Source organism: Salmo salar, chromosome ssa06, assembly GCF_905237065.1.
Source record: "Salmo salar chromosome ssa06, Ssal_v3.1, whole genome shotgun sequence".
Classification (NCBI taxonomy): Eukaryota; Metazoa; Chordata; class Actinopteri; order Salmoniformes; family Salmonidae; genus Salmo; species Salmo salar.
This window is the reverse complement of record NC_059447.1, coordinates 55,193,000-55,213,556: the sequence shown is the minus strand read 5'-3', so window position 1 is coordinate 55,213,556 and position 20,557 is coordinate 55,193,000. Positions and strand designations below refer to the sequence as shown.

Sequence of the window (20,557 nt, the reverse complement as noted above, 5' to 3'; positions counted from 1 at the left end):
GTGAAAAATAAGTTTACTGTAAATTTCTTCGTTGTCTTTGTTTGGAGAGCATGTATATGGTTTCTCCGTCATGTTTAATGTTGTGTGATATATATACCTCAAAATAGATGGCCTTCGCGGCAAGTATAGGTGTAGCCAAATGTATTTAAGTGCCCGTTTGGCAGTGTTGTAAAGTAGTTAAGTAAAAATACTTTAAAGTACTACTTAAGTTGTTTTTTGGGGATCTGTACTTCACTATTTATATTTTTGACAACTTTTACTTCACTACATTCCTAAAGAAAATAATGTACTTTTTACTCCATACATTTTCCCTGACACCCAAAAGTACTTGTTTCATTTTGACAGGAAAATGGTCCAATTCACATACTTATCAAGAAAACATCCCTGGTCATCCCTACTGTCTCTGATCTGGAGGACTCACTAAACACAAATGCTTAATTTGTAAATTATGTCTGAGTGTTGGAGTGTGCCCCTGCTATCCGTCAATAAAAAAGAGTAAATGGTGCCGTCTGGTTTGCTTAATTTAAGGAATTTGAAATGATTTATACTTTCACCTTTGATACTTAAGAACATTTTAGCAATACCATTTACTTTTGATACTTAAGTATATTTAAAACACAATACTTTTTTACTCAAGTAGTATTTTACTGGGTGACTTTCACTTTTACTTGAGTAATTTTCTATTAAGGTATCTTTACTTTTGCTCAAGTATGACAATTGAGTACTTTTTCCCCCACTGCCATTTGGGGATGTTCCAGTTACTTTAGTTCACTTTTCGGTAACTCAAGGGAATGCTGGACACCTGCTCGTCAAACATCTCATTCAAAAATCATAGGCATTAATATGGAGTTGGTCCCCCCTTTTGCTACTCTCACAGCCTCCACTATTCTGGGAAGTGTTTCCACTAGATGTTGGAACATTGATGTGGGGATTTGCTTCCATTCAGCCACAAGAGCATTAGTGAGGTTGGACACTAATGTTGGGCGATTAGGCCTGGCTCGCAGTCGGCACACACACACACATACGATAACATACGCACTATACATACACATGGATTTAGTAATGTAGATATGTGGTAGTGGTGGAGTAGGGGCCTGAGGGCACACAGTGTGTTGTGAAACCTGTGAATGTATTGTAATGTTTTAAAATTGTATAAACTGCATGAATTTTTCTGGACCCCAGGAAGAGTAGCTGCTGCTTTGGCAGCAGCTAATGGGGATCCATAATAAATACAAATACAAATTCCAATTCATCCCAAAGGTGTTCGATGTGGTTGGTTCTTCCACACCGATCTCAACAAACCATTTCTGTACGGACCTCACTTTGTGCAAGGGGGCATTGTCATGCTGAAACAGGAAAGGGCCTTCCCCAAACTTTTGCCACAAAGTTGGAAGCACAGAATCGTATGGAATGTCATTGTATGCTGTAGAGTTAAGATTTCCCTTCACTGGAACTAAGGGGCCTAGCCCGAACCATGAAAACAGCCCTCGACCATTATTTCTCCTCCACCAAACTTTACAGTTGGCAATATGCATTGGGGCATGTAGCGTTCTCCTGGCATCCGCCAAACCCAGATTCATCCAGAAAACGCGTTTCCACTGCTCCAGACTCCAATGACGGCAAGCTTTACACCACTCCCAGCCGACACTTGGCATTGCGCCTGTTTGTGTAGGGCTTGTGTACGGAATGGAAACCCATTTCATGAAGCTTCTGACAAACAGCTCTTGTGCTGACGTTGCTTACACAGGCAGTTTGGAACTCGGTAGTGTGTTGCAACCCAAAAAAATGTACGCGCTATGCGCTTTACCACTAGGTGGTCCCGTTCCGTGAACTTGTGTGGCCTATCACTGTGCATTGTTGCTCCTAGATGCTTCCACTTCACAATAACAGCATTTACAGTTGACCGGGGCAGCTCTAACAGGGAAGAAATTTGATGAACTTGATGGAAAGGTGGCATGCCAGGTTGAAAGTCACTGAACTCTTCAGTAAGGCCATTCTACTGCCAATGTTTGTCTATGGAGATTGCATGGCTGTGTGCTCGATGTTATACACCTGTCAGCAACGGGTGTGGCTGAAATAGCTGAATCCACTAATTTGAAGGGGTGTCCACATACCTTTGCATATATAGTGTATGTCCCAAATGCCACCCTATAGATGGTTACTGGTTACTACTCCTGCCCAGTAACTAGAATATGCATATAATTATTGGCTTTGGATAGAAAACACCCTAAAGTTTCTAAAACTGTTTGAATGGTGTCTGTGAGTATAACAGAACTCATATGGCAGGCAAAAACCTGAGAGGATTCTATATGGGAAGTGGCCTGTCTGACAAGTTGTTGTTCATCTGGGCTCTTTTTATTGAAGACTGAGGATCTTTGCTCTAACGTGACACTTCCTACAGCACCCATAGGCTCTCAGAGCCCGGGAAAAAGCTGAACAATATCGAGGCAGCCTCTGGCTGAAACACATTATCACTTTTGGCAAGTGGCCGATCAGAGTACTATGGGCTTAGGCGCATGCCCGAGTCGACCCCATGCTTTATTTTCTTTCGTCTGTTTACCTAAATGCAGATTCCCGGTCGGAAAATTTTCGCTTTTTTACGAGAAAAATGGCATAAAAATGGATTTTAAACAGCGGTTGACATGCTTCGAAGTACGGTAATGGAATATTTAGAAATGTTTTGTCACGAAATGCGCCATGCTCGTAACCCTTATTTACCCTTTCGGATAGTGTCTTCAACGCACGAACAAAACGCCGCTATTTGGATATAACTATGGATTATTTTGAACCAAACCAACATTTGTTATTGAAGTAGAAGTCCTGGGAGTGCATTCTGACGAAGAACACCAAAGGTAATAACATTTTTCTTATAGTAAATCTGACTTTGGTGAGTGCTAAACTTGCTGGGTGTCTAAATAGCTAGCCCTGTGATGCCGGGCTATCTACTGAGAATATTGCAAAATGTGCTTTCACCGAAAAGCTATTTTAAAATCGGACATATCGAGTGCATAGAGGAGTTCTGTATCTATAATTCTTAAAATAATTGTTATGTAATTTAGTAAATTCACCGGAAGTTTGCGGGGGGTATGCTAGTTCTGAACGTCACATGCTAATGTAAAAAGCTGGTTTTTGATATAAATATGAACTTGATTGAACAAAACATGCATGTATTGTATAACATAATGTCCTAGGTGTGTCATCTGATGAAGATCATCAAAGGTTAGTGCTGCATTTAGCTGTCTTCTGGGTTTTTGTGACATTATATGCTAGCTTGAAAAATGGGTGTCTGATTATTTCTGGCTGGGTACTCTGCTGACATAATCTAATGTTTTGCTTTCATTGTAAAGCCTTTTTGAAATCGGACAGTGTGGTTAGATTAACGAGAGTCTTGTCTTTAAAATGGTGTAAAATAGTCATATGTTTGAGAAATTGAAGTAATAGCATTTCTAAGGTATTTGAATAACGCGCCACAGGATTCCACTGGCTGTTACGTAGGTGGGACGATTTCGTCCCGCCGGCCCTAGAGAAGTTATACAACGTTTGACATGTTTGAACAAACCTACATTTAAAAAAATGCATTTTATTGAAAGAGTAGTCCCGCAGCTGACGGAAGTTTTGGAGCAGCCTTCAGAACGCGCTAACAAGAACAAGCTATTGGGACGTAAAGGATTAACTTTTTCGAACGAAAATACATTTGTTGTGGACCTGGGATTCCTGGAAGTGCTTTCTGAGGAAGATAATCAAAGGTAAGGGATTATTGACAATAGTATACAAGAGTAGATTTGATATGCGATTGTTCCAAGATGGCGCTGACCTGTAACGGTAGCCTATTTTTTCTGAGTATCGCATCCCCTTTTATCACAAAGTGTGATTACCCAGTAAAGTTATTTTTAAATCTGGCATTACAGGTGCTTTCAAGAGATATTCATCTATAAATCTTAGAATGACAATATTACATTTTAAAAATGTTTTCGAATAGTAATTTAGTAAATTGTAGTGCTGTTTCACCGGATGCATTTGATGGAAAATAGTTAGTTAACGTCACGCGCCGATGTAAAATGATGTTTTTATATATAAATATGAACTTTATCGAACAAAATAATGCATGTATTGTGTAACATGATGTCCTAGGACTGTCATCTGATGAACATTGTCAAAGGTTAGTGCTGCATTTAGCTGTTTTTTGGTTATTTGTGATGCATATGGTTGGTCGGAAAATGGCTATGTGGCTACTTTTACGATATACTCCTCTAACATAATCTAATGTTTTGCTTTTGCTGTAAAGCCTTTTTGAAATCGGACAATGTGGTTCGATTCAGGAGACGTGTATCTATAAAACGATATAACATAGTCCTATATTTAAAAAAAAAAAATTAAATGTTGTTATGCTAATGGCGATAGGATTTTTCGCTGGATGTCCGCTGGATGTCCGCATACGGGACGGAGCCCGACCAGGGGTTAACGAAACCAAATTTGAACCAAACACAAGTGATGAAAGGAAGACAGGGTTGGCAATATCAAGGGTTTGAAAGTAAAATTCCCACCATGGGCCACATACAGTATGCTGAATATAAACTCAGTAAAAAAATAAATGTCCCTTTTTCAAAGATAATTTGTAAAAATCCAAATAACTTCACAGATCATCATTGTAAAGGGTTTAAACACTGTTTCCCATGCTTGTTCAATGAACCATAAACAATTAATGAACATGCACCTGTTGAACGGTCATTAAGACACTAACAGCTTACAGACGGTAGACAATGAAGGTCACAGTTATGAACAATTAGGACACTAAAGAGGCCTTTCTACTGACTCTGAAAAACACCAAAAGAAAGATGTATAGGGTCCATGCTCATCTGCGTGAACGTGCTTTGGGCATGCTGCAAGGAGGCATGAGGACTGCAGATGTGGCCAGGGCAATAAATTGCAATGTCCGTACTGTGAGACGCCTAAGACAGCGACACAGGGAGACGAGACGGACAGCTGATCGTCCTCGCAGTGGCAGACCATGTGTAACAACACCTGCACAGGATTGGTACATCCGAACATCACACCTGCTGGACAGGTGCAGGATGGCAACAACAACTGCCCGAGTTACACCAGGAACGCACAATCTCTCCATCAGTGCTCAGACTGTCCGCAATAGGCTGAGAGATGCTGGACTCAGGGCTCGTTGGCCTGTTGTAAGGCAAGTCCTCACTAGACATCACCAGCAACAACGTTGCCTATGGGCACAAACCCACCGTCTCTGGACCAGACAGGACTGGCAAAAAGTGCTCTTCACTGACAAGTCACGGTTTTGTCTCACCAGGGCCTGCTGATTTTGTACGTTTGCCCACTGACAAAGAAATGATCAGTCTATAATTTTAATGGTAGGTTTATTTGAACAGTGAGAGACAGAATAACAACAAAAAATTCCAGAAAAACGCATGTCAAAAATGTTATAAAATTATTTGCATTTTAATGAGGGAAATAAGTATTTGATCCCTCTGCAAAACATGACTTAGTACTTGGTGGCAAAACACTTGTTGGCAATCACAGAGGTCAGACGTTTCTTGTAGTTGTCCACCAGGTTTGCACACATTTCAAGAGGGATTTTGTCCCACTCCTCTTAGCAGATCTTCTCCAAGTCATTAAGGTTTTGAGGCTGACGTTTGGCAACTCGAACCTTCAGCTCCCTCCACAGATTTTCTATGGGATTAACCTGTTATGGCTAGGGGGCAGTATTTTCACGGCTGGATAAAAAACGTGCCCGATTTAATCTGGTTACCACTCCTACCCAGTAACTAGAATATGCATATACGTATTACATATGGATAGAAAACACCCTAAAGTTTCTAAAACTGTTTGAATGGTGTCTGTGAGTATAACAGAACTCATTTGGCAGGCAAAAACCTGACAAGGTTTCAGGCAGGAAGTGGCCTGTCTGACAAGGTGTCGTTCTTCTTGTCTCTGTTTATTGAGTGAGGATCTTAGCTGTCCCGTGACACTTCCTACGGCTGCCATAGGGTCTCAGAAGGCGGTAAAATGCTGAATCGTGGCTTTGCAGGCTCTGGCTGAAATAAAGTAGCGTGTTTGGGTAGTGGCTGGTTACAGTACTGTGAGACTCAGGCGCGTGCCCGCGTCGACCGAATGCTTTGTTTTCTTTCCTCTGTTTAGCTAAAAGGAGATTCCCGGTCGGAATATTATCGCTTTTTTACGAGAAAAATGGCATAAAAATGGATTTTAAACAGCGGTTGACATGCTTCGAAGTACGGTAATGGAATATTTCGATTTTTTTTGTCACGAATTGCGCCACGCGCGCGACCCTGATTTACCATTTCAGATAGTGTCTGGGACGCACGATCAAAACGCCGCTATTCGGATATAACGATGGATTATTTTGGACCAAACCAACATTTGTTATTGAAGTAGCAGTCCTGGGAGTGCATTCTGACGAAGACAACAAAAGGTAATCAAACTTTTATAATAGTAAACCTGATATTGGTGAGTGCTAAACTTGCCGGGTGTCTAAATAGCTAGCCCGTGATGCCTGGGCTATGTACTTAGAATATTGCAAAATGTGCTTTCACCAAAAAGCTATTTTAAAATCGGACATATCGAGTGCATAGAGGAGTTCTGTATCTATAATTCTTTAAATAATTGTTATGCTTTTGTGAACGTTTATCGTGAGTAATTTAGTAAATTCTTAGTGAATTCGCCGGAAGTTTGCGGGGGGTATGCTAGTTCTGAACGTCACATGCTAATGTAAAAAGCTGGTTTTTGATATAAATATGAACTTGATTGAACAAAACATGCATGTATTGTATAACATAATGTCCTAGGGTTGTCATCTGATGAAGATCATAAAAGGTTTGTGCTGCATTTAGCTGTCTTCTGGGTTTTTGTGACATTATATGCTAGCTTGAAAAATGGGTGTCTGATTATTTCTGGCTTGGTACTCTGCTGACATAATCTAATGTTTTGCTTTTGTTGTAAAGCCTTTTTGAAATCGGACAGTGTGGTTAGATAAAGGAGAGTCTTATCTTTAAAATGCTGTGAAATAGTCATATGTTTGAAAAATTGAAGTTTTTGTATTTTTGAGGAGTTTGTATTTCGCGCCACGCCCATCATTGGATGTTGGAGCAGGTGTTCCGCTAGCGGAACGTCTAGATGTAAGTGGTTATTAAGGTCTGGAGACTGGCTAGGCCACTCCAGGACCTTAATGTGCTTCTTCTTGAGCCACTCCTTTGTTGCCTTGGCCGTGTGTTTTGGGTCATTGTCATGCTGGAATACCCATCCACGACCCATTTTCAATGCCCTGGCTGAGGGAAGGAGGTTTTCACCCAAGATTTGACGGTACATGGCCCCGTCCATCGTCCCTTTGATGCGATGAAGTTGTCCAGTCCCCTTAGCAGAAAAACACCCCCAAAGCATGTTTCCACCTCCATGTTTGACGGTGGGGATGGTGTTCTTGGGGTCATAGGCAGCATTCCTCCTCCTCCAAACACGGCGAGTTGAGTTGATGCCAAAGAGCTCCATTTTGGTCTCATCTGACAACAACACTTTCACCCAGTTGTCCTCTGAATCATTCAGATGTTCATTGGCAAACTTCAGACGGGCATGTATATGTGCTTTCTTGAGCAGGGGGACCTTGCGGGCGCTGCAGGATTTCAGTCCTTCACGGCGTAGTGTGTTACCAATTGTTTTCTTGGTGACTATGGTCCCAGCTGCCTTGAGATCATTGACAAGATCCTCCCGTGTAGTTCTGGGCTGATTCCTCACCGTTTTCATGATCATTGCAACCCCACGAGGTGAGATCTTGCATGGAGCCCCAGGCCGAGGGAGATTGACAGTTCTTTTGTGTTTCCTCCATTTGCGAATAATCGCACCAACTGTTGTCACCTTCTCACCAAGCAAAATTAGAGACTGATCATTTCTTTGTCAGTGGGCAAACGTACAAAATCAGCAGGGGATCGAATACTTTTTTCCCTCACTGTACTCTGGAGCGGGGGTCGATTTGGAGGTGGAGGGTCCGACATGGTTTGGGGCGGTGTGTTACAGCATCATCGGACTGAGCTTGTTGTCATTGCAGGCAATCTCAACGCTGTGCGTTATAAGGAAGACATCCTCCTCCCTCATGTGGTACCCTTCCTGCAGGCTCATCCTGACTTGACCCTCCAGCATGACAATGCCACCAGCCATACTGCTCGTTCTCTGCGTGATTTCCTGCAAGACAGGAATGTCAGTGTTCTGCCATGGCCAGCGAAGAGCCCAGATCTCAATCCATTGAGCACATCTGGGACCTGTTGGATCAGAGGGTGAGGGCTAGGGCCATTCCCCCCAGAAATGTCTGGGAACTTGCAGGTGCCTTGGTGGAAGAGTGGGGTACCATCTCACAGCAAGAACTGGCAAATTTGGTACAGTCCATGAGGAGGAGATGCACTGCAGTACTTAATGCAGCTGGTTGCCACACCAGATACTGACTGTTACTTTTGATTTTGACCCCCGACCCTTTGTTCAGGGACACATTATTCAATTTCTGTTAGTCACATGTCTGTGGAACTTGTTCAGTTTATGTCTTATGTCTCAGTTGTTGAATCTTATGTTCATACAAATATTTACACATGTTAAGTTTGCTGAAAATAAATGCAGTTGACAGTGAGAGGATGTTTATTTTTTTCTGAGTTTATGTACATTATTAACTGTAACTAATTATTCATCTACTTCTAAAACCCTTTGATGTGGAAGTTCTTACACAGGGACACTCAAAGTCAATCTTAAATGAATTATTGTTTACCTCTAGGCTGAGACCTGAGATATCGTTCTCAAAACTGAGATATCGTTCTCAGAACAAGGGTCTGGTCGTACTGCCAAATTGCAGATTCATAATTGCGTAAACACAGAAATGTGTTTATCGAAAGCACAAAGATAGAAATTGATAAATAGAAAAGCACCAACATAACATCTCACATCTTGTTAATGATCTGTCCTCACTATTTCTATATTACCTCATGACTTTGAAAGACTTCTAAAGCAATCTAAATAAAATCACTTATTGTCCTTGTCCTGTGTTACAACAACAGCAGTGATTTGATGGAGAGACAAAATGCCTATACATAGTATTGACATCATACTACCTACTACTACGACATCATACATAATAGAACAGTTCTAATGGTCATTCCTCAGGTCAACTTCTCTTTAATGACTGTGTCCGAAATGGCACCCTTTACCTACAGTGGCAAGAAAAAGTATTTGAACCTTTTGGAATTACCTGGATTTCTGCATAAATTGGTCATCACATTTGATCTGATCTTCATCTAAGTCACAACAATAGACAAACAGTGTGCTTAAAATAATAACATAAATGATTGCATATTTCTTGTCTATATTGAATACATCATTTAAACATTCACAGTGTAGGTTGGAAAAAGTATGTGAAACCCTAGGCTAATGACTTCTGCAAAAGCTAATTGGAGTCAGGAGTCAGCTAACCTGGAGTCCAATCAATGAGACGAGATTGGAGATGTTGGTTAGAGCTGCATTGCCCTATAGAAAACACTCACAAAATGTGAGTTTGTTATTCACAAGAAGCATTGCCAGATGTGAACCATGCCTTAAACCAAAGAGATCGCAGAAGACCTAAGATTAAGAATTGTTGACTTGCATAAAGCTGGAAAGGGTTACAAAAGTATCTCTAAAAGCCTTGATGTTCATCAGTCCACGGTAAGATAAATTGAGAAAGTTCAACACTGTTGCTACTCTCCCTAGGAGTGGCCGTCCTGCAAAGATGACAAGAGCACAGCGCAGAATGCTCAATGAGGTTAAGAAGAATCCTAGAGTGTCAGCTAAAGACTTACAGAAATCTCTGGAACATGCTAACATCTCTGTTGACGAGTCTATGATACGTAAAACACTAAACATGAATGGTGTTCATGGGAGGACAACACGGAAGAAGCCACTGCTGTCCAAAAAAAACATTGCTGCACATCTGAAGTTTGCAAAAGCGCACCTGGGTGTTCCACAGCGCTACTGGCAAAATATTCTGCGGACAGATGAAACTACAATTGAGTTGTTTGGAAGGAACACAACACTATGTGCGGAGAAAAAAATGCACAGCACACCAACATCAAAACCTCATCCCAACTGTAAAGTATGGTGGAGGGAGCATCATGGCTGGAGACATATTTCCCTCACTAACTTTAAACATCAGCTATCTGAGCAGCTAACCGATCGCTGCAGCTGTACATAGCCCATCTGTAAATAGCCCACCCAATATACCTACCTCATCCCCATTTTGTTTTTATTTACTTTTCTGCTTTTTTGCACACCAGTATTTCTACTTGCACATCACCATCTGCTCATCTATCACTCCAGTGTTAATTTGCTAAATTGTAATTACTTCGCTACTATGGCCTATTTATTGCCTTACCTGCTCATGCCATTTGCACAAACTGTAAATAGACCTTTTTTTATTGTGTTATTGACTGTACGCTTGTTTATTCCATGTGTAACTCTGTGTTGTTTGTGTCGCCCTGCTTTGCTTTATCTTGGCCAGGTCACATTTGTAAATGAGAACTTGTTCTCAACTAGCTTACCTGGTTAAATAAAGGTGAAATTAAAAAAAATTATGGTTTGGGGCTGCCTCAGGGCCTGGACAGCTTGCTATCATTGATGGAAAAATGAATTCCCAAGTGTATCAAGACATTTTGCAGGAGAATGTTAGACTATCTGTCCGCCAATTGAAGCTCAACAGAAGTTGGTTGACGCAACAGGGCAACGACCCAAAACAGAAGTAAATCAACAACAAAAGAAAATACGCCTTCTGGAGAGGCTCAGTCAGTCCTGACCTCAAACAGATTGAGATGCTGTGGCAAGACCTCAAGAGAGCAGTTCACACCAGACATCCCAAGAAAATTGCTAAATTGAAACAGTTTTGTAAAGCGGAATGGTCAAAAATTCCTCCTGACCGTTGTGCAGGTTTGAGCCGCAACTACAGAAAACATTTGGTTGAGGTTGTTGCTGCCAAAGGAGGGTCAACCACTTATTAAATCCAAAGGTTAACATACTTTTCCCACCCTGCACTGTGAATGTTTACACAGTGTGTTCAATAAAGATATGAAAACATATAATTGTTTGTGTGTTATTAGTTTAAGCAGACTGTTGTTGTGACCTAGATGAAGATCAAATTTTCTGACCAATTTATGTAGAAACCAGGTATTTCCAAAGGGTTCACATACTTTTTCTTGCCACTGTTCATCGTGCACTACTTTTGAGTGAGCACTAGGGAATAGGATATTATTTGGGATTCAGCCAATGACAGAGTTAAGAAGAAGACCAAAGGGGCATATTTCATCTGAGCCATATTAGATGTGTCTGACAAGCATAGACATCTTAACCGGAGGAGATTATGCTATTAAACACAGACTAAGATTATGAATTAAACACAGTCTAGTAATCAAGACAATCACACATTGAGGAAGGAACCTAATTTAGAACCTGGATTCTGGATGGTACATTTGGTGGCGTCCCAAACGGCACCCTATATTCCCTTCAAACAGCACCTTATTCCCTTTATAATACCCTACTTTTGACCGGAGCCAGAGCCCATAGCACTATAAAGGGAACAGGGTGCCATTTGGGATGTAACCTTGGTGTGGTTGGAGAAAGAGTTCACTTCATTTTAAGGACTAAGACCCCTAAAGCCCTGAGCCTTGCATTCATCATAATTAACCCCTGTAGCACACTCAGCTTCCTGTGCTAATCATGCAGTGAGCCACAGCACCAGATCGACTTTCAAATTAGAGCCACTAACACTGCTTGAGTCCCAAATGGCACTAGATTACCTCTATATAGGGACTAGGGTGCCATTTGGGAGTCACACGGAGCGCTGATACAACTGGGGAGCGATAGTGCCACATGCTCTGTCAGGGCAACCTAAAGAATGGTGAGCAGGGGGAGACCGATAATGGGAATTACAATGTTTGTCTTGCTTTGTGAACACAGTGGAATTGGGCGTGTATTACATTTTAAATGAATTTCTATGGCCTAAATGAAAATGACTTTCCCTTTGTCAGTGGTTCTAAGGATAGCCACATGGAAAGAGGTGATATAATAAAAAGCTTGGAAGTATTATCCTCTACTGTTAAACCTATTTGTCTTTACTTCTTTTGCTTCATACCGGAAAGGAGAAAGCCGTTAGAGGAGATATATCAACAAGCTTCCTCATTTACAAGCATTGTAAAGCAATAAAAACAGTTAATATAGTGCTTTATTTACAGCATTCAAAATACAGGACAATTAGAAAAGGGTCTGTGCAAGGATCTTTGAGTACACTGAATGGTGACATACAGCCCTGCTCTCCACAAAAAGAACAGAGAATGAATATTCAAACCGATGCATCTTGGCAGCAGGCCAGATTGTAACTTTCTTTCTACAGATGAACATATGCGGCAAAGGAAGGCGTGAACGGAGTCATACTCAAAAAACGGACTGAAACAGGGAGGGACTAAGAAACATACGTTTTCCTTTTGCAAAACGTTTTGCTACGGTGTGCACTAATGAATAACGACCATGGGCTGTTATACAACTAATATGTATGGCCCACTCTAGACAGGGACCCTTGCTCCACAATCCAATGTATGGATTCTCTGTCTTGGTTTGAAACTCAGGCATCCCAGAGTGTCAGTTGGTAGTGTATCGTTAGGCCTAACTGAATTGGATTATGAATATAATACAGAGCATTATAGATGAAATAGATATTGATCAACTCGTTATCCCATCCATGAGACTATATTCTGTTATGACGTGGCCACAGTCACACCACAAGAAGATTAAATGATATTTTCAAATCATCATGTTCTGTTGGTGTGTGGGACAAATCAAAGTCAATGTATGTTTCCGAAATGGCACCCTATTCCTTATGTCGCGCACTACATTTTACCAGAGTTATATGGGCCCAGGTCAAAAGTAGTGCACTAAATAGGGAATAGGGTGCCATTTGGTATGCAAACAATAAAGGACAGGGGCAGAACTAAGTGTTGCGGAAGCATGAAGAACAGCTGTAGAATTGCAAATAAATACATCACATGAACAAAAATGTGTCCATAATGTAATACATTTGCAACAAGGCTGAACAAGCACTCTCTAGCCTCTCTCCACTAAATTGGAATCAAGCCAAGCGTAGATTTTCTAAACAACATTAGGAGAGTAATAGCCTTGATGACCTTTATGTGTGTTGTGTTTGCTAATGATTTCAGGCTATTCGTTTTTGAAGTTCTGCAGGTTAATACATCTGCTCTCTCCTTCCAACAGGAAGAGCATCTTATGTCAATAAGAGAAGCAGCACAGAGGACTCTGATCCAAAGGCAATAACACACACCTCGTGTGGTAGAGCTGATGCATGCATATCGTGACACAGTGGAAAGGACTAGTGGGTAAAGTAGCCTGGTGCCGGCGTGTTGACATTGCAGTCAGTCTTGTGCTGTCACTGTCTGGGTCACTGTCTATCTGGCAAAAGCAAACAGACCGTAGCTGTCAATGTTTACATATCACCACAGGAGACGAGCTAGGTGAGGAACATTAGATGATTGGGTGGATTAACCTCTATCCAAATAAGATACCATGTGCCTATTTAAATGGCTGTGTGGATGCAAGTTGTAGCCTACCAGTTGTCTGTCTCAAAACAAGTGAGTGGTGAAAGAGTGAAAGTTAGGCCCATATTAAAAGTTTTGAATTGGGCTTTGCTCCCAAAGGTGACAGAGAGCACTAATTCAGAATACAATTGATCTTACAGCACCAGTGAAGACATTGTCCAGGTCCCAAATGGGACCCTATTCCCTACACCACTCCTCATAGGGCTTTGGTCAAAAGTAGTGCACTATATAGTGAATAGGGTGCCATTGGTCATGGAACCTTAGTATTTTGACTCACCAATAAGTCTTGAGATGACTACTGTACTTCTTTGGCTTCATGTAGTTGAATATTAATCAGGAGCAAAGTTTAACATCCTGCAAAATCATAAGTGTGAATACACTTAAATAGTCTACCTTTGTTCATGAGCAGGCACAGATCCTGTAAGATGTCTGATAACCTTTGTCAGTCTTAACACAGGAATGTAAAATATATTACAATAGCCTGTAGGCCTACAATTGGAAGAGGGTGTTGACATTAGCACAGTATTGGGTAAAAGAAAGTCATGCTAAAGTTGAACAAATCATTGCATGTAAGGTGTGATCAGTGCATTTCTCAAGGATGCCAAGGTCTCAAATGCCAATAATGCACACACTGAAAAGTAATGAAACAATGACAGGCTATTTGATGTAATTTAAACAAGCTGAAGAGTTGTCCTTACCAAATAAGCCATAAAACATCCAATAGTATTTTTATCAATAATGTCCCCATTAAAAAAAAAACCCAAAAAAAACATGGACATTCAGTTGAATCAGTTCCAGCTGATTTATTCAGTTTAGTCAAGGTACAGACTTCAGCATGACGACAAGTAACGCATTTCATTTGCTACAAAAAAACATGGACAGTCCATTTAAGAGTAGCCTATATTGCACAAAATAAAGAGAAAAAAAAAATGTGCCAATAAGATAAAATACAAAGAAAATCCAGTTTCATACCTGCTATTTGGGACCCATTCACACATATACATAAACTCCTAATTATACTATTTTACAGAACATGTACAATCTTAAATCTAGTACCAGCAATGAGGTCTACAGTCCCCAATTCCAATTGAACTCATTAAACACCCCAAATATGCTCTACTTCTTCTGTACATATACCATAGCTTAAAATAATCGCAAGGCATGTCGATGCAACTTGACATCTTTTCAACCCTTGCATGCTAAATGAAACCGGGTACAAGTGCCTGAAAAAAACAGAAATTTAAAACAGTAAGAACATTCCCTTCATTTAACTGTACAAAAATATGCCAGAAAATATATATTTTTTTTCCCAAAGATGAGGTATGTTGGTTATGTATCAAAATGCTGCATCCTGCAGATTTAGCCTACTACTTACAGTATTTCCATAACAGGAGGGAATCAGAACTGATTAAAACAAAGTTGTGGAATACAGAAAACCATAAAACCTTTGAAAAGTTATACATCCTGAATGAACAGTGTCTCAGATTTTGTCTCGGATCAGCCCAGCCGTGTTCAGACCAGTGGTTACAACTGGGATGGGAATGCATAGTTCAGAGTGTGGTCCACTTTAAAATTTGAGCAGTTTCACTGCAGATCCGAGGGAAATCCATAAAACCAGTCATGGTGACAAATTAATGTCACCGTTTTTTTTTTTTGCAATAGTACCACATTGTAACGAATTTGTTTCAGTTCATTGAGGACATGGTAGCACACAGGGCAACCAGGGCTGGAGAGGTAACTGATATCATAACACTGTTCCCGCTACTACCAAAATGATTCATTTTGTACCTAGTTAGCTAGTAGGTAAAAACCAAATCTGAAAAGTTAGCGTCAAGCCAATCGCCTGCGATCATTTCGCTCAATTCGGGCGTACAATAGTCTGGGAATTCAAAGTGAGAGCTAAGGCTGCCCTCACTGAAAGAGTCCAAGTCCTTATCCACCAAGGAAAGCGAGAGATTTCCTGAATTCGAGGTCCCCAGCTCCACTCCGTGAGCACTGGAGGCTAGATTTAAACTGAAGTCAACCAGTAAGTCATCGGCGTCTTCACTGGAACTGGACGAGGTGGAGACCGACCTGAATGAAGATGCTGGTGAGAGTGATGCAGGGCAAATTGTGTTCTGCTTGGTAATGTTCTTGAAATTGTAGAACAGTCTGTTAGGAGCTGCGTTCGCATTCCGGGACTCCTCGTACATACTCGCGCCCTCAGACTCCACCGTGGAGCTCAGAGTGGGGCTCGCCGGCACTTTGGCGATGTTGTACGGTATTGGTTCCTCGTCCTCTTCCATTTTAATCCGAGAGAACACTTCCTCCTCGTAGTCCTCTTCGTCGTCATCCTCATCAGAATATTCAATTTTTACAGACTTGCTAGTTGTAAAACTGGTGAAAACATAGTCATAACGAGGGTCGTGAGACGGTCTCGTGGTAACTGCCTTCGTAGTTTTTAATTTAGCGAATTTCTTACCCGGGGCTTTTACAGGTTTAATGTTAGTCTTCTCTGGTGATTGCGCGGCTGGTTTTGTGGAACTGTCGAGCTTTGGTTTCTTCTTGGGTCGGTACTTGTAGTCAGGGTAGTCAGCCATGTGTTGTAGCCGGAGCCTCTCCGCTTCCCTGATAAACGGGATCTTTTCACTGTCCTTCAGCAATTTCCACCGCTTTCCCAGTCTTTTGGAGATTTCCGCGTTGTGCATGTCCGGAGACTGCTCCATGATCTTTCTCCTCTCGACTTTCGACCACACCATAAATGCATTCATGGGTCGTTTGATGTGACCGGTTGCTGTCTTGCACCAGTCAGCTTTCACGGATTTCAGTGGCACCGGGCTACACGCCATCAGTTCGCTTTCCTCAGTGTCTGTAGCTTCTCTGCTACTCTCTGTCTCGCTGTGTTCTGTTTGCTGCACCATGATCCGTTGTGTGTTTTAAATACCCCACAGGCACTTTCTGGTAAGTCCTTGCTGTGCTAGTTAGCTTGTGTCACTCTTAACACTTCTCGCTCAACCAAACAACCCCTTCCTAAAGTTACCAACTGCCTTCTTAGCTAGTTCTTTAGTCTTTCATATCGGTTACGTCATTTGTAATGACCCAATCACAGCTCTTCACTCCGCCCAGCAGTTTCCAGACATTCCGTTAACCCTTTGCTGCCACACGAGATTTCATTGGTGGACGGTGCTTCCATATTGTCTGGACGTGGTGTGCGAGACAGGAATATTGTATGTACACTGATGGTAGGGATTGGCAGACGACACATTGGGAAAATCAAAGACAAATGTGCATCAGTTTCATACAGTCCTCCCCATAAAACAAGTATTATTGCATTGCATTGTTTTCTCTGGCCAAACAGATGTCTAGAATATTGAATGGATTAGTGAAACACATTGTGGCGCCTGAGCTCAGTAATGTATATTATTTAGGCAGTAACCACAATAATGTGTATTTCACTCTTGTTTTGTGTTTGTAGACATCTGATGTATACAACACAGGAGGCTGCTGAGGGGAGAATGGCTCATAATAATTACCGAAATGGCCAAATGGAATGGCATCAAACACCTGGAAACCATGTGTTTGATGTATTTGATATCATTCCACTAATTCCGCTCCATTCATTACCACGAGCCCATTCTCCCCAATTAAGGTGCCACCAACCTCCGGTGGTGTACAACATATTTGAAGACAGTTATTCCAGTTTTTTTATGTGATGGTCTGCAACCTGGTCTCAGAGCAAAACGTATTATCTGTTACTAAAATCCATTTACGATGATATGAAAGGGAAAGGGGATACCTAGTCAGTTGCACAAATTAATGCGTTCAACGAAAATGTGTCTTCCGCATTTAACTCAATCCCTCTGAATCAGAAAGGTACGGGGGACTGCCTTAATTGATCTTCACGTCATTGGTGCCCGAGGTGCAGTTGTTGTTGGGCGTTAACTGCCTTGCTCAAGGGCAGAACGGCATATTTTTCCACCTTGCCGGCACAGGGATTCAAACCAGTGACCTTTCGGTTACTGTTAAGTTACAGTGACATATGCAATAGCGGTCGTACAATATAATACGAATTGTAGGATGTATAGTATGTTACAAATTGCAATTCGTATGATATGTTACCAATTGCAATTGTTCAATATGTTGCTTTTGTTAGCTAGGTGGCTAGATGGCTTATGCTAATGTTAGCTAGGTTGCTAACATTAGTTCGGTTGAGGTTAGGGTTAAGGTTAGGAGTTAGGTTAAAGGGTTAAGTTTAGGGAAGGGTTAGCTAACCTGCTAAGTAATTGCAAAGTAGCTAAAAAGTAGTAAGTAGTTGCAAAGTTGCTAATTAGCTAAAAACGTTGTCTATGATGACATTCGAACATGCAAACTTTGGATTGCTAAACGTTCCCGACCAACCACCCAACTTTCATTTTTGCAGTAGCAACCCTTTCCTGCAATGAAATGATAAAATCACCCTGTAGTGGCCTCATGGGTGGAATGTTAATATTTTTTTTATAATTTCATAATTATTCAACATCATTTATTTTTTTTACTTGCCGAATATCCAGTGTTTCTACGTATGCCAAACGGTTGTGTTAAATTTCAGTCTTCTGTGATGTTTAAAAATAGTAATATTGGGATGCAAACTCAAAATGTAATACATTTCAACTCTATATCTGGTACAGGTGTCTTCTTTTTTTAAGCCCATAACCATGTGTGTAAGGTGTATACATTTTTTTCAAAGTAGACTTGTTTAAAAGACTACCAAGAAACACTCTGTGTGACCCTGAGAGATAGAGTCACATTATCAGAGACCGAAGCAAAGATTGCTGTGTCAAGGAACAGTGCAGCCTCTCTCTAAAGACCACCCTAGCATCAGTTATTCTTTGCCCGCTGCCAGATTCACCTCTTATAAGGCTTTTTCTAGCTCTCTTTTCATCCCCTAGAGGGCAATCATTTACCCCTCTGGATCTGCACTCCAGAAAATCCACTACTCTACTCTACTCTACCTTCCCCCCCATTCAATCTCATGTGGTGAGACGTTAGAAATGCAGAAAGGGAGAGGGGGAAGAGAGGGCGAGCGAGAGATAGAGAGCACTCAGCAGCTTCATTTTCCGCAGGAAGTACACAGGGTAGTGTGGCAGGCCCTAGCTTCAAATGCATTACCAAAACAGACAACTCAGGCCCCAGTGTTCTCATCAGATTAGGCTGGTTACAAGTGGCTCACACACTCAGCCACTCTGGCAGGAACATTTTGTCCAATGTGACAATTTACAGCTGACGTGTTTTTGTTTAGGTGTGTGTATTCATGAATAACAGGAAACCAAATTAATTGACTTTCCAATTTGATCATACCTGTCAAAGAGTTACTAGTTGTTTTTGAAGTGTTGCATCATGTTTGTGTTTATGGCTTTCTCTACTTTCATCAGGCCTGTAGCGCTTGTTAGCAGCAGCCTATTTAGTTATGTGGCATGAGAAATGCAATAAGCTATCATCCCATAGGAGTAATGTAGTGTAACATCTAAATATTTAAAAACAACCACAACACCTGGTGCAAAAATGCACTCCAAAAAACAAGACAGCTTTTCCAAGTAGCATCAATGATATCCTGAGCTTGGAGCATAGGCCCAGTGCAGTGTTTTATATATATTTACACACTATGAGGTTGGAATAATACTGTGCATTTGTAAAAAAAAATAATATGATAATGCCCTTTTAGTGTAAGAGCTGTTTGACAAGTTGTAAGAGCTGTTTGAAAAGTTGTTGTTTAAATGTTTTAAATGTATTTATTTATTAAAGCTTTGAGCAGCATGGTAAAAAGAACATACACTATATATACAAAAATATGTGGACATCCTTCAAATTAGTGGATTTGGCTATATCAGCCACACCTGTTGCTGGCAGCTGTATAAAATCGAGCACACAGCCATGCAATCTCCATAGACAAACATTGGCAGTAGAATGGCCTTACTGAAGAGCTCAGTGACTTTCAACGTGGCATCATAGGATGCCACCTTTTCAACAAGTCAGTTAGTCAAATTTCTGTCCTGCTAGAGCTGCCCCGGTCAACTTTAAGTGCTGTTATTGTGAAGTGGAAATGTCTAGGAGCAACAACGGCTCAGCTGCGAAGTGGTAGGGCACACAGAGCGGGACTGCTGAGTGCTGAAGCGCGTAGTACGTAAAAATCGTCTGTCCTCGTTTGCAACACTCACTGCTGAGTTCCAAACTGCCTCTGGAAGCAACGTCAGCACAGGAACTGTTCGTCGGGAGCTTCATGAAATGTGTTTCCATGGCAGAGCCTAAGTTCACCATGTACAATGCCCAGCGTCAGCTGGAGTGACGTAAAGCTCGCCGCCATTAGACTCTGGAGCAGTGGGAGCAGTGGGTTCTCTGGAGTGATGAATCACGCTTCACCATCTGGCAGTGCAGTGGACAAATCTGGGTTTGGAGGATGCCAGGAGAACCCTACCTGCCCCAATGCATAGTGGCAACTGTAAAGTTTGGTAGAGGAGGAATAATGTCTGGGGCTATTTTTCATGGTTCGGGCTAGGACCCTTTGTTCCAGTGAAGGGACATTTTAACACTACATCATACAATGACATTCTAGACGATTCTGTGCTTCCAACTTTGTGGCAACAGTTTGGGCAAGGCCCTTTCCTGTTTCAGCATGACAATACCCCTGTGCACAAAGCGAGGTCCATACAGAAATGGTTTGTTGAGATCGATTTGCAAGAACTTGACTGACCTGCAGAGATCGGTGTGGAAGAACTTGACTGGCCTGCACAGAGCCCTGACCTCAACCCCATCTAACACCTTTTTGATGAATTGGAACACAGACTGCCAGGCCTAATTGGCCAACATCAGTGCTCGACCTCACTAATGCTCTTGTGGCTGAATGGAAGCAAGTCCCCGCAGCAATGTTCCAACATCTAGTGGAAAGCCTTCCCAGAAAAATGGAG

General features: G+C 41.5%; 1 protein-coding gene across 1 annotated transcript; it reads right to left on the bottom strand.

Annotated features, from left to right (window-relative positions):
• Positions 1-14,425: 14,425 nt before the first annotated feature.
• Positions 14,426-16,658, bottom strand: sox11b (SRY-box transcription factor 11b). Its single transcript, NM_001173797.1, is given in 1 exon segment — positions 14,426-16,658. A coding segment is annotated over 1 exon segment (1,104 nt). The 5' UTR covers positions 16,538-16,658; the 3' UTR covers positions 14,426-15,433.
• Between the last annotated feature and the right edge of the window lie 3,899 nt (positions 16,659-20,557).